This window comes from Anomalospiza imberbis, chromosome 5, assembly GCF_031753505.1.
Source record: "Anomalospiza imberbis isolate Cuckoo-Finch-1a 21T00152 chromosome 5, ASM3175350v1, whole genome shotgun sequence".
Taxonomy (NCBI): Eukaryota; Metazoa; Chordata; class Aves; order Passeriformes; family Viduidae; genus Anomalospiza; species Anomalospiza imberbis.
This window is the reverse complement of record NC_089685.1, coordinates 66,501,855-66,517,177: the sequence shown is the minus strand read 5'-3', so window position 1 is coordinate 66,517,177 and position 15,323 is coordinate 66,501,855. Positions and strand designations below refer to the sequence as shown.

The following is a 15,323-nucleotide window of genomic DNA, read 5'->3' as shown; positions in this document are numbered from 1 at the left end:
AACCTTTCCAGACTTCTGGCTAGTTTCAAACTAATACATAAAAAAAAAAAAAAAAAAAAAAAAGTGCATGGACAAAGCACATGAGCCACAGAACCACTTTCTTTCTCTCCAGTGTAGAATTCCCAGTATTCCGAGTAAGGATTTCTGAAGCAATCAGCCTCCTTGGATCATCTGTTTGTGTGCAGCTCCACTCCTTCCCTTCCCCCCACCAACTGAGAAAAAACCCCTGAATACAAATCCTTAAGCTTAAATATTTCTTAAGGCTTCTCCAGCTCCCTGTGACCCTGTGTGAACCTTGTGTTGACCCTGGCCCATGTGGGGTCATGACCCATAGCTGGGAAACACTGGCCTAAATCCAAGATGTTGGTGGGGCTGCCTCTCAGAGGTGACTTGACAGCTTTCTGTGGGTGTGGAGCAGCCTTGCAGAGGATGCTCTCAGCTGCCAATCATGAGATATTTTGTTTCATCCACATGAGATATTTTGCTTCTTCCACATCAGGGAGCTTGTCCCATGGAGTTTAAGGAGGAACAAAGCCCACACAGCGCAAAAATGAGGTTTCTGTATAAGCTCTTGGTCTGCTCTGACTCTCTTGGGAACCTCAAGATATATTCTTCTTTATTTCGTTTTTGTCCTGAAATGACTCAGATTCTAAGATGGGAGAATGTTTTTTTATTATGGCAGTCACTTGGCATTGATTAAACATTGCACCCCAGGGAAAAAAAAAAAAAAAAAAAAAAAAGAGAGATGTCAGAAAAAGATCCAAATTAAAAGAGAAAATAACTTTTTCAGAAGGGCTGTGTGTATTTTCAATGTCCTCCGAGAAGAATATCTGCAGAGCTGACAGTAGCAGGGATAGGTTGAGTCTGGAAGAGCAGAATGGCAGCTGGGAAAATGAGGGGTGGATGGTGGTGGAGAAGGAGAGCATTGGAGAGTACATAAAAGAAGCACCAAATGGAGTAGAAGCATTGAAAAACATAGCAAACGTCGTCATGAAAGAGAGAAGGGACACAGGAAATAAATCTTTGGGAATAGGTGGCTGAAGGCAGAAAGAGGCACTGACAGCTGGTCTATTTGTGCTGAGGAGCAGCTGAGTCACTGTGGGTGCAGATCTGGCACAGCTCCCTTTCCTGGACACTGCTGCTGTGTCCCTGGACTCTGTATGCTAAACTGGGAGTGATGGATCTGACAAGCACACATGGGCCAGGTTATGTTCCCCATTCTCAAATGAGGATTTAATGGTGCAGGTGGGGACTCAGAACCTGGCAGGAGTGGGCGTCTCTCAAATAGACAATGTATTATCTGCTACCCGTAAAGCCATTTCTTCTCCTTGGGACAGGCAAGGAATTCTGAGGTCTGTTGGTATCAAAATCAAAGAAATGAGCTCCTCCCAAATCTCCCTTGGTGTGCTACTTCTCGTGGCTCCTCGGCTGCCTTGTCCTCACAGCTGGCAGTTCAAAATCCTCACTCTCTGGCCCAGTGGTACCAAGGACAGGGCTGTGCCAACAGTTCCCTGAAGCCCAATGGGTTGTTAGCACTGGTTCTTCACTTGGCTTTGCAGGAGTTCTTTGGCAGAACATTGTCGGTGCTATTGCTTCCTGGAAATGGGTATTTGCACCTAAGGATGATTTCTCTGAGGTGCCTTGGCTGATCCGGGCTTTCTGCCCTCCTACAAGAAACCCCTGTGCTTCTCACCCCCTTTCTTCCCTGGCCCATAACTTCCTCCATGGTTATTTCATGCCAGGCTGTTTTCCATTCACTAAACATCTGTCTGTTGAAGAGACTTTTGGAGGAGTTATCTTAAACTGTAGTCAACTTCCTTAACAAACCTATTGTTTAGTCACAGTTGAATTGTTACCTCTTAATCCCTTCCATTGTCTTTAGGCCCCATCAGAAAGATGCAAACACCCATTTTCATTGCTTTCTTTCTTATATTAGCCCAAGTGCATGAGTTTTCTCCAAATAACCACTTCAAATACTGTGATTTTATCCATTTTGTACAAAAGAACATGTTTTCAGAAATATAGTTGGTCACATAGGGTGTCCTGAGAGAAAAAAAAAGTGTTTTCAGCCATGCTTTATCTTGAAAAATAGTGATGTGTGCTTGCTATTTTTACCTTTGAAAATTGGTAGCACTAAAAAAGACCCAAATTTCTGAGTAAAAGAGACTCTTTTTCCTTGTCACACTTTCTTGGTTCTGACATCACTTGATGGGGAAACTAATATGTACCTAGTTTATTACAATACCTAGAGAGAGAAACAATATGCCTTTGGTTAGCAAATTTATAGTGATAAGATAAAGGTCAGGAACTTAGCAAGGGCCATGAAGGTTGCAGAGAGTGTTCAAATGATCTCTGCCTGTTCCGTGGGATTAAGCATCACCATTTGATCCTATTAATGTCACAGATTGAATTTCACATCTCCAATGTACAGAGGACACAAATCCAAAAGTGGCCCTAAACAGGAGCAAAGGCACTTGTGCTTCCACGGGGTTACAATTCCAGGATTCACACACTCCTTGCCTGGTTTAAACACGAGGAAAAAGAAAGTTTCTGAAGTGCCTCTCTGCAATTGTTCCCAACCATTGCCAATTTAATATATATTGTCATGGTGAGGAGTCTATTTTAGCCATTTCTCCAGCGAATTTTAAGTCCCACTAGGTAGTTAATAACTTTGATTGAAATATATCTTTTGCAGTCTTGGTTTTCTGCCTATTTCCACTATTTTCTTTGAAAAAGTCTCTGTCATCATTTGCCTGGTCTTGTAAATTCATGCACAAGGATGGATGTAACAGGAAGAAAACTGGAGAAAATGTAATTTGAAAGAAAAATAAAGCCTAAACAGTTTTCAGGATTACCAGGATTTGCATACATACTAACAGGTTGAAATATTCCATCTGGAAGGAAATTAAAAAATTAAATCCATATATGTTTGCATTATGAGAGTGTCAAATAGAGAGAATTCAGTAAGAAACCCAATACCCTTTGTTAGGTGAGGGTATTTGGTAAATCATGTTTTATAGCTGAATGTGGATTAGACAAGCCATAACTATTTTGTCAGATTTTGACTGAATGCCAGTATTTTTTATTACATATATGACATTTTAATCAACTTCATCTTTGACTGAAGGCCTACTGGAGAAGCAGTTTCCATCTGACCTGTCCCTGTTTCTTAACAGGGAGCAAAAAAGAAAGAATGAAATTATCTAGAAGCAAATTGCTGGGTTAGACAAAGTGGGGTGAAACACAATGAGATGATCAAATTGGATGTTGGAGGAAAAAAAAAAACAAAAACATTTCTTATGTAATTCATTTGGTTCCTTCTGATGCACTGTGACTTTCATGCACTGTGGGGTAAGGAAAGGGCTTCATCAACGTCCCCTCAGTGCTGCAAAGCACATGATAGAATGGTCTGCTCATGATTCATTAAGTCCTCTGAAAAAGTGAGGGTTTATTCAAATGCTTCAGCTCTGCCTTGTTCCCCTCGTTAGCACTCAGAGAATGGCAATGAGCTGAGAAAGAGCAGAGCTCCTTTTGCAAGCACCCTGATTTACAGATCCCCTGTGCACAGACACTATCTTTGGAACATTCATTACAGATGTCGGGATCCCGAGTCTTTAATCACTGTGGTGTTAATTAATACCCTATTTGTTACTGTCACTGGCTGAACACTGGGTGTGCAAAATTCCACATGTGAAAGTGCTCAGTGTAATCAGGTAATACCTCAGTGAGGTGCTGCTCAGCTGGAATGTCAAGGGGTGCAAGAAAAGCATTGCAAGCACAAAAAAAAAAAAAAAAAAAAAAAAAAAAAAAAGGAAGAAAAGGAAGGCGGGAGGGTGAGATTGTGAGTAAGGTTTCCTTTAGACCTGGCCAATAAGGGGCTACTTCAGCCAAAAGTGCTCAAGCTCTCAAGTTCTTTCCTTAGAGCTGCACTGGTTCTGTCTGTCCTGGGCTGTGCTTTTCCTCTGAAGGACCAGCTGCTGCACAAGTGTCGTGTATGCTGCTGGCTACACAAAGACCTGCTGTGGAGTCAATAAGAAACATCCCAAAAGCATGCAGGGAGAAGAAATGTCTTCCAAGCAGATGCCAGCCAGCTTCCAGGCTGAAGAACAGTTTCTACTTCTGATGCTCCAAAGAGAAGGGTGCACTGGAACATTAAATATTCTGGCATTTCCTTCTCTTCTAGCAGCCTTCCAGTATCCAGATGGGCCCAGGTGAAATGGCCCAAACTGAAGGAGAGTAGGTTAGCATGAGAAGTTGGGGAGAAATTCTCCACTGTGAAGGTGGTGAGGCTGTGGCACAGAGGGTGTGTGGAGTGAGGAACTGAGGGCCCTGCCAGAGCCCAAGGAGGGAGGTGGATGCCCCTTCCCAGAGCAATGTGCAGCAGGAACCTAAGCTGAGTGCTCAAATTCATCCCCCAAAGCAGCCATTTCTTGCCTTTGAGAGAGCAGAGGGTGAAGCCAGGCCCTCAGGGAACTGCTAGAATTGGTGCAGACGGGAGGAAGAATTAATTCTATTTCATCCCAACAACAGTCTTCCATTCTGGTGGTTCTGATTTCTGGATGGATTAGTGTAAACACCAAGATTATTTCCAGTGAAAAGCTAAGGTTATACTGCAATATTCTTAACAGGACCATGGCTTCATGTCTCTGGTGATGATGGTCACCACTTCACCACACTACTTACCCTCAAAAGGAATGCAATTTTTTTACATGACTTCTATCATAAGTGAATGATAGCCCGTGAATCTTTCAGAAGCATCCAGGGACCTAGTCTGTGCTATGGAAAGCCTTTTATTGCACTTTTATAATCAAGCACATGTAGTGGAATAACACATTTACCCAAGGCTTGACCCATTTCTACTGACAAGTTCCTACGAAAAGGAAAAAAAAAAAAAAAAAAAAAAAAAGAGTGAAAAGGAATTTTTCTCTCTGTATGTGTTTGAATGTCCACATGTAGCTCCATGGTATCAAGGGATCAACTCTCTCTTCTATGCTTTATTGTTGATGACTGGATGAGAAAAGGAATGAGACAGTCTACACTGGCTTGATAGAGGAATTGAATTCTGTTGAAAATATTTAACTGTATTTTCCAAATCCTTTACTGTGACCTCCAGATGGAGAGGAGAAACTGAATAAATTAAATTAATCTGCAGTGTAAACAAGTTCTGTGGTGGTCAATTTAGTAATACCAACCCTGGCTTTAGCACTCTCATTTTGTGAGACTTGAGCAATTAAATTTGGCTTTTGATGGCTTTCAAAGCTGTAAAGGGGTCAAAAAATTTAAACTTGCTACAGTCGTTATATGGTTGGGAATTTTCAGACAGTAAGAATGACTGTGCACAAAATATACCTGAATAATATAACTTTATTTTTTCATTATAATAATTAGACATAAGTAAACTGCATCTAAAAATTTACATTGCTTATGGCTGCTTCAGCCTCATCTTATCCATGCAGTATTTCTTGCTTTTATTTTGTTGCCTTTTCATTTTTTTAAATCTGATTTAAAAAAAAAGAAAGTGACAAGTTGTGGTTTAGACATTGATGGGCAGAATCCATTGCATTTTTATGAGAAGAAGTTAAAGACAAGATGACAAAGAAAGTGAGAATGGGGTCAGGTGAAGGGGCCCCAGCAAAAAAGAAAAAAAAAATCAGAAAAGGGACCCTGGTCTGAAGGAAAAGAAGAAAGAATGGGCAAAGGTCTGGAGACAAGAGGAGCAAGAAATAAACCAGGGGGAGAAGATGGAAGCTTCTGGTAAAGGCAGAGGGGAGAAATAATAAGTGGATGTCTTTCTTTTCAGTTACCATCAGCATCTGTTACTGATAATTTCTGTGTTTTTGAAGAAGAGCTGGTATAGTGAGTGAGCCAGCCCACCAACATAGTTAGCAAAGGAAAAAGAAGAGAACAGGTTCGAAAAAAAGGAAATGCAGGGGGTTTATATCTGATGGTAAACACTTTCATCCTTCCCTGCTGCTTGAATAATGCATCCTAATTTGACATGACTATACTGGTCACCAAGTTCATGCTAGGGTTATATAATCACAATCTGATCGTTTTTCTTAAGTGCTGCTCAGCACAAAATCCTTTTATGTGGATAAAGGAAAGCAGCTATTCTTTTTCTTGTGATTTTTGGCTTGGGTTGATAGAAGTGTCAGCCAAGAATAAAAATACCTTCATAATCTTTAGCCTTTTTCCCTCCAACACTTGTGAGTTGTACTATTATTTCTCCATTGTCCTTCTATCAGCTGACAGAGAACCTGGTGTTTATGCCTCTGTTGGTTTAATAGTACATGGCTTTTGTTCAAGTTTATTGAAGAGCGCTCCAGAAGATGAGTGTGGTCTTCAGATTGTGCCTGGCCATATGTGAATTACTTTGGCTTTTTTATTTCTTCCCTCTCTACTCAGAGGCACGAAGCTGGAACTTAGCCCCATTTCATTGCTCCACCTGTGTCACCTGAATTCCATGACTGACAAGATCTGAATTTTCAATTGCTGTGCAAAATGCCTCAACTTCAGTGACTGCTTTTGTGACAAAGATAGGAGCACCACCTGCCACTTACCCTTCCTTTTCCAGCTCTGAAGTTGCCTCTGTGGGAAAAGCTACAAGGGATTGTATTTATTGTATTTCTGTGTAGAGTAGCCCTCTCTCAATATTGTATTACTTTGTTCTATTTTTTTTTAATATAATGTGGCCACTGCTGTTTCAAGGAAAAACTCACTTCCTCAGAAAGTCCTTGCCAGTCCTTTTTTCCTATAAATGAAGTAAGGTGCAGCCACCATGGTTCAAATTGCACTTGCAATCTCATCTCAGGATGTAAGTGTGCCTGGTTCTGCATTTGTTGTGAGGCTTGAAAGGTGAGTGATGCTGCGGCAAAGAACCTTGTCGGTGTCACCCTCTTTAGGAATGGAATTGCACTGGCAGGAGAGCCAAGTTCTTCTGGACTATAGGTAATTTAGGCACTCACTACTCTGTTGTTTCAAAAAAAGCCAACACTTTTCAGCTCCTAGAGGAGATGTGTTTCATACACAGCATTTTGTGGTGAAATGCTGATTGTAATTTGGGTGCTACTCATAGGAATGATTAGACACCTGTTTTCATAAGTCCATCCAAAGAGCAGAACAAGACCTACATGAATGTTATGTAGGGGATTAGCAGCTTTCAGAAGAATTACTGTTATCTGACTGTTGTTTTGCAAAACAAATAGGTGTATGTTAAGTACTCATAGCTGTAGAGATGTTGTTATAAAAATACAGGATCAGCTTTGTTTTGCTGGGTTTTACACAAGCATTGTATTTAAATGTTTGTTGCAGACACAGCCATTGATTTTCACTGTGTTCTTGCTTGGTAGGGAGCTTTTGGATTTCAGATTTTGCAACCAGCAGCAACAGAATGAATAGGATCTCCTTGTCTGATAGTAGTGTTACTCTCTGCACTCATTTCCTTTCCTGTAAAACAAGGAAAATGGGTGCCCTGCATGGAGGGTCGCTGTGCTTCTGCCTGGGGTGGGAATAAAAAACCTGTCCAAAACGGGCAGGTTTGCACCTCTAATGAGCAGGGGGTTTGTCACATGCTGCAGAGCCAACATGGGCTGGACTTTATGTGATGTACAGCCTCATGCAGCACCCACACACAGAACCCATTGTGTCCAGAAAAGTGGCTTTGTTTTGTGGCCAGAGAAGATAAAGGGCGAATCCTAGAGAACTGGAATAACACTCATAGAGTGTTTAGAGGGTGTCTTTTGCAGATAAACTCAAGAATGTTTGTGGAGCATTCCAACTCTAGGTCAATACATTATTAAAACAAAACAAAACACTCATCAGGAAACGAACAATTTTATATTTAATGCTGTGTTTGGATGCTATGCAGCTAATAAAGACACTGAGCAATTTGTGTAATAGGAATTGTAAATAGATTTCCCTGTGCTGAGCCCCACAGAACTTTTGCACTAAATCTGGCACTTCCAATCTTTTGAATGTCTGACTTTGTGTCCATAAGCTTTTCAGGATTTGTTTACAGTGTAATAGATGTTTAAAACTAATGATCCAGTGAGATTAGCCTGGTAGAGAAGGAAAAAAAAAGGTGGTTGGGATTAATGTGCTGTGTTATTTTTGAAAGATTTGGGATATATGGTAATTTATTTATAAATGTATATATTATAAGGTGACCAAAATTTTTCAGCCTTCAATAAGAATTAGAACAAGAGAGTAGCCTAAAGCCTCAAGTAAAAGTCTGGTTAAGTCTTTTACAATATTTTCATTTCTAGCATCTAAAACGCCTGAGCCTTTATGATGCCTATTTTCTTTTTAATGTGTGGTCTGGGACAAGACTGGAAGGGAAAGTCATGCTGTCTGTGAAGCTGAGAATGGCTACTTAGCATCCAAATATGTAATTAGGGAGCTTTTCATGCCTTTTTAATAAGTTGTAGTCATTAGTAAATTGCCAGTCTTATACCCCTCAAATGATTCAGAGTCTTTAAACTTAACTGGACTGGCCCAATTCCATTTAGAGCAGATGCTTTTTTGTCTAATTTTATTCTTTGCCTTTTGTTAGGGGCTTCAGCTGCAAGGAGAAAAAAATGCTAGTTGCTAATAAAAGGCAGGACAGTGAAAACACAGCTCCTCTTCTCTGCCAAAAGCAGACACAGAGATCTCCCTCCTCTGCCTTTCTCCCGACTGGAGAGTGAGGGCTCTGATCCTGTGTCACTCACACACACTCCTGCCAGGAAAATGGGGATAAATCAGGGATCCTGCCTAAATACTTCTAAAATTGTGTTTGGTGTTTACCTACACATACCCTGAGGAAAATGAATGCAAATTAACTAGAGGTATGAAAGTGGATTAAGATGCATTAAAGCTAAACTGCATGATCTCACAGAGATTCTGTTTCTCAAAATTACCAAGACATTAATCTCATCAGGACTAATTGACCTCTAGTGTAAATCCAGGCAAACAAAATGAAAATGTGTTGGCTGTGAGTTAGAGTGCTTATAAATCAGTAATTACTTTTAAGTTCATTTCTTAATTAAAAATTTAGTTGATTATTGCAGGGTTATTACAAATAGACTTTAAAATTAAGTTGGTCACATAACATTTGGCTGGCATTTTAGGTTTTAAACTGGGATATTTATATGGAATAATTCATTTAACCAGAAAGTCACCAGGTAGATGCCCACAACCTCTACAAACGTGAAAATATTCCCAGTGTTTTAAAAACCCTGGGTAGAACCTTTTGAGCCCTTTGAGTTGATTTTGCTTTGGCTTGTGGTCTACAGTAAGGCTGAGGAATCAGTTTTTCCTTTACTGATTTCTGAAACATATATGCTGAAAATCCAGCAAGCTATGCAGCTGTGTACGAGTTCACCCTTCAGGGACCCTTACAAGCAGATAAAATACTGCCCCAGCACAAAATCCCACCCTTACCTTAAGGCATCTGCAAGAAGTGATTCACTCATCTTTCTGTCTCCTTTCTTTTTCTTCTCTGTATTCATATATATGTTTGCACTGAGAAAGTTGACAGGACTTTAAATTAATGGGCTACCAAGACCTTTAGTCATCCTCTCAGGATGTTCTGGATGGATGAACGGAAGTAATAATCTCACTGTACCATTTTTTAGTTTATTCCAGCAATTTTTTTCCCCTGGCTCATTCTGATAGTGTAGACAAATCACAGGCTATTTTATTTGAGAGATGAGGGAAATAATTAGCTATCATTCTGAAGACAATTGTAAGAGCCATCTTAAAAAAAATGCTCTGAAACCACAAAAGTCTATGAATTTATAATAAAACTTAAGCCAAAGAAATGCCATGAAGAAAGAGTTCCATGGGCACTAATTCACCTAATAATGCACATAGGCTTTTTTTTTTTTTTTTTTTTTGTGTCAAAGACATGAATTATCACTGTATTCCTGTCCAGAGAGCCCAGCTGTGCTATCCAAGGGATGGGTATGATCTCATACATTATCTAGGGCTGCCAGAGATGTGGTTAAACTGGAGGCTGCCACACAGGCAGAACTGAGAAAATAAACTTTTCTGATGCTTAGAACTTGTGCCCAAAACACAGCTATCCTCTTAGGACCTGCAGGATCTTCTCCTTTTGCCTTCACAAAAGCTGTTTTTAAGGGACTTAACTGATAACCCTGGGTTTATCCAAAGAAGCTCTAGAGAGTCTGGCTGTTAGAGGCAGATGGGCAGGTCCAAGTGATATGGATTAGCATGGTCCTTTATTTTAGGGAGAATTTTACCCAGAACCTGAGATGGGTGTCCCAGTACTGGATGTTGCAAGTCACAAAATACTTGTTCAGCCATTGCAATAATGCTGAAATCATTTGAACAGTTGGGATCCCTGGAGCTGTGTTGCTTTCTGCAGTAACCCCCGTGGTTTTTCACGTGCTGTCTCTCTCCTGGGTCTGCCTGGAGCCACTCTCCACAGCCCTGCAGCCCCATCTGCACTGCTGTGGTGAGCCTTCAGTGAACACACTGCCCATCAGGCAAACTTTTGTGGTCCTGCTGCAACCCTAAACCAGACAGCTGACATGAATCCCAACTGTCCAGCACAGCCTGAGGCCCTCCCAGTCGGGCAGATGAACTGCTGTAGATTGCTCACTGTTTTTAATCTTCCACCCTGTCTACACCCCATCCGGGCATGCAGCTTTCCAGAAGGGCAAAGGAAAAAGAGAAGAATTAAAAATTCCCTTTCAAGTTACTGGAGCCTAAAAATTGTACAGTAACGCTATTTCTACCCTTTCTGATGACCAGTCACTTTTTTAGCTTGCAAGGTGAAATTACCCATGGTAATTTCAGGAATGACCTACAGTAAGGCCAAAGCACTTTTCTTTGTTCTGCATCCAGTCCAGTTTCTGTCACATTAAATAATTCAGGTAGCTATAGTGGTTTGACCCCCATTGAGTATATCTGAGAAGTTTTCTGAAGATACTGTCCCCAGTGTGCTGCCACATGGGTAGCTGGATCATGCCTTTTTCCTTTTTTTCTTTTTGCTTTTTAACTCTCATGGCATGGACATTATTTTGCATTTAGGTCAACTTTGAAAACAATATTGTGGTTCCTGTCACTGATTTCTCTGTGCAGACCTCACTAGAGAGAGGCAGAGGCTCCTCGAACGAATATGACACTTCCATGAAAGGAAATAGATATAAATAGATATAAAACTCTGATGACTTTCTTAGCTTATTGCTTGTCCTCTCTTGAAAGGGAGAAAGCTCAATGAAGTGCCAGAATCCTAAAATCACATAATAAGGAGATACTAACTTTTTTCTCTATTTCTCAAAGGATGATAAGGAGCAGCTCAGAAAGCCTCATAAAGAAAACAGTCTTCGCAAATTATATTAAACCTCCTTGAACCAGAGCAGGTAAATTGTGTGCTTGTTCAAAGATGACTTTGTATTTTCAGATCCCAGGAAAATGTGGGCACCATATGACAGAACAGGCATTACAAACACAAGGTTGTTGGAGAGCCAGCCTACAAAGCAGGGTTAAGGATAGTGCATAGAACAGTAGTCTATCAATACTGTGTCCCTGACTGCTCTAGTTGTCTCATTTTGCTGGCACTGTGCTATTATTACACATTTAATGATAGCTGCTTGTATGCTGCTTACCAATCATAGCCACACACACCTGCTCAGACATTCCTGACAGTTCCCAATGTATTATTGACAGAAGCAAAATGGATCTTTTCCTGTTGGATGCATGTTTTCCTCTTGGCTCTGATCTTCTGCAACAAAGGAAAGGGGCAGGAGTGGTGTTTCAGCTAGAGCTGAGTGAAATTGATTGAAGCTGGGGACACAAATTGCCATTTCCTAAAATCTGGAAGCTTCCAATCAACAGAAAAATTTTGTCTTCTAGTGACTCTTTATGGCTTTTGCTCTGCCTTTAAAAGGGACAATTTGGGAAAACCTGGCATTGTCAAAGAAAGGTTTTGATGGTCTCAGGAGCATGAAGTAGGATCAGATCACAGACCACTTTTCAGTCTGCCTTGACTCACCTCTGTCTTTCTGTGTGTTCCAGCAGTTGCAAATGGGTTTAGTTCTTGTGACCCAGTGACATGCACTGGTCACAGAGTGCAATAGTGACTCTTAGCTACTGAAAACACAAGATAAATTTTAGACACTGTTTTTCTCTCTCCTGAGCAGAAGGACACTGCTTCCTTCCATAAAGAAGTTAAGGAGGAAAGGTTAACAACTTCAGACTTTAAAAATCAGACTTTTCCCTTCACTTCTTAGAAGCTGCAGGGCTGACTCTGGGCTCCTCATTCTGATCTTTAGGGGCTTTTTCCCATAACATTGATCAGCAAAATCTTTCAGTGAATCTTGAATTATGGTGAATCTTTTGTGCCTTGTACTTCCTTTGAAATAAAAAATGATTAATATATACAGTTCATCCCTAACTTGCAGAATATTAAATCTTGGCCTCTCACACCTCTCCTCAGTGAGATTTCTCACCCTCAGAAGAGGGAATTGCAGCCCATCCATTCCAGTCTCAGTGCCTTTCCTTCGGCCTCCTCTGGATGTCATCTTGGCAACTATAAAATGAAAGGAAATGCATGGAAAGGTGGTTGTTTTTATAACCCAACCTGAGAGAAGCTTGAGCAAAGCTCCTATTCTGTCATGTATCTGTCTGGCACATATTTGCCCATGAAATTCCTGTCCAGGTGTACGAAAATAGATCTGTTACTGTGTGTGACAGTTTGGGCAATATTGTTCTGTTGGCTTGTTTGTGTTGAGATGATTTCCAATACAATGGCAACTGAGAGAGGGAGATGCAGTGATTGCACCCTGGGCTGGAGAGCAGGGCTCTGCCACTTTGGCAGTTTACAGTAATTCAGTGGTGTTTGTGACGATAAGAAAGCAATTTGGTGAAAGTGAGGTAAAGCAGCCAATACAGAGCAAGATAAAACTGCAGTTAATTCAACCATCAGGAAACTGACCACTGAAAAATGTTCCTGATATGTCATTTTGAGTCAGTCCAGGTTGTGATTTTACTCAATCCACTCCTTGTTTAAGTTTCAGTGCTAAAAAGACCATTTGTCAGAGCGTCACTCAAACAAACTGCAACAGATACAAAGCAACCACAGTACATTGCTGTGGCGGATCAGGACACAGAGGCCCTTGCCAGCAAAGTTTTTCTTATACTGTTTGTATTTCATCAACCTTTCCAAAAGATAAAGATGTGATGTTGGTGGGAAACAAAATCCAGTAGTCCAGTGGTGTTTATCAACTGCTTAGAGCCAGAATTGTATGAGAAGTCAAACTGAAAGTGAGTAAAGACAATAAACAGAATGATAGATGTACTGGCACCTATTTGCATGTTATTTCAAGTCGTTGACAGGCTGGGATATGGCCTGTGCATACACAAATGTGCTTTTGCCCTCATGTTTTTGCCAGGCATTCTCTCTGCAAGTAGCAGTGTAACTCTGGCATCTACATTCAACAACAAAAAGAGCAGCTCATGGGAATGCTGTACCAGAATCCTGCACACAGGCCTTCCTGCTTTCCCTAATCATCAGCAAATAGGGAATATTGATTGAAAAATTTCCAGTAGATTTAGTCATTAAGCAAGTGGTCCCATTTTAGACAGGACATTGAATAGCACTACAACAAACTCTGCTTTAAAAACATATCTTCAAGACCAAGTTCTGGGGGGTTTTCCACTTTACAGGTATTCACACTACCACCACTAAAACTATAGCATAAACATTCACCACTGTGAAGTGTTTCAAAACATGACTCATAACTACCATGAAAAAAAAGTGATGGTTTTGGAAGACAAGGCAGTGTATCAAAAGTGTAACATGACAGAATCCCCTCTATTTTTCTACCAGCTAAAGACTGAACTGACAGAGAAATAACCCTCGGTTACTGGAATTGGATATTTGATGTTCTGAGAAGAGAGAAAAACTGTGTTATGATGTCAGGCAATTTCTCAGCAAAGAGGAGGAGGACAGCTAAAATCTGGGCTGTAAGTCTGTCAAGTTTCTGGAATTTAAATCAAGTAACTCTGGGGCTGTTACAGGTAATAAGGTTATTAGTAGAAAGGCTCCCTTAAACTGTAGACCAAGAGTAGAATTTTCCCATTGCTTCATAAGCACACTCAGATCATGAGGTTCCTGCCAATTTGTATCCTCCTTGCTCAGGAGGAGAAGCTATTCTGATGACCAATGGAGAAGACTCTTTTTTCACTCTTTTAAAGACACACACCGTCTTACACACACTGCTGCAGAGCTGCTCAGCCATGGGCTTTGTATTTAAACTTCCCCTTTTTCATGTTCTTCTAGTTTTGCATCTGCTGACTGCATCAAGGAGGGCATCAGGGAAGGGTTGGTTTGGGGGTTGTTTTTTCAAAGCACAGAATGGAACCCAACTGGACAAAGCCATCTCAAAGATGGATGCTGTTTGAAATGTGAAATCAGCCCAGTGGATTCCTAATAAAGAGACCAATTTAGGATGATCTGAGTGAGGGCTGCTGAAGGAATTCAAAACCACTAGCCCAGATTCCTTCTAAAGTCCCAGCTCTGGCATCAGCCACACAGTAGAAAGTGTGTTGTTATGGTGGGATTCATTTTGCTTCATTTTTGATGTCTAAACATCTCTCTTGCAGCATCATGACACAGATGGGGGGCTAGTCAGAATGAACTGCTCTGTGGGAATTCTGTGGGAGCCATGGAAGTGCCCTGAGCTCACTGCTGACATGAGGCAGGTGGCTTTAATACTTACTTTGGGTTAGAAACCTCTCTTCACATGACATTTTCAGAGCTGAATTCTCCCCCTTGAGGTGCAACTGAGCTGTTGTTGCAGTGAATGGCAGCTGGAGATGTCTGTGAAATTTAGGGCAAGTCTACACTGAAATATTTTAATGGTAGATTAATATTCTTTAGAGACATGACAGCATTTACCCTGGCAAGAGTCCTAATGTAAACAAAAATTGCCTGGCATAAAAAGTGGGGGTTTGCCATTGCCTTTTTTCTGTTCTATTCAGGAAATGGATGTAGGTTGTTTGGACACCCCTTCCAAGTAAATGTCTCTTAAGGGCAGAAGAATGGCACCGTCGTCGGTGTGATGGGAAACCCAGGAGCAAGCTCAGAGCATAGGTTTTGACAAAATTGCAAAGGCGGTCTTAATCTGATGTATACAAAATGGCATAAAACTGTCACCACCCTCACTCACAAACACAAAGAAACACCCAAAATCATTTCAGCTTGCACCCAGGAGTTTGAAATGTGGATGTGGCCAATCTGCACACATTCACAATCTGCACAATCTGTGCACCTTTCAGAGACTAACTCTTCGTTTTGGTCTCAGTATCTCCTTCTC

The 15,323-nt window shown here is 40.9% G+C and overlaps 1 protein-coding gene across 2 annotated transcripts in view; it reads left to right on the top strand.

The window, feature by feature from the left end:
• Nucleotides 1–15,323, top strand: part of LOC137474798 (potassium voltage-gated channel subfamily KQT member 1-like) — a 407,224-nt gene that overhangs the window by 281,478 nt on the left and 110,423 nt on the right. The window contains exon 16 of one of the 2 annotated variants that reach the window (XM_068191688.1): nucleotides 5,801–6,201. The exons of the other annotated variant lie outside the window; for it this stretch is intronic. Coding sequence (XP_068047789.1) covers nucleotides 5,801–5,857 — 57 coding nt within the window. The 3' untranslated portion in view covers nucleotides 5,858–6,201. Of the gene's footprint in view, nucleotides 1–5,800; nucleotides 6,202–15,323 lie in introns of those variants that run through there. 2 annotated transcript variants of the gene reach the window in all.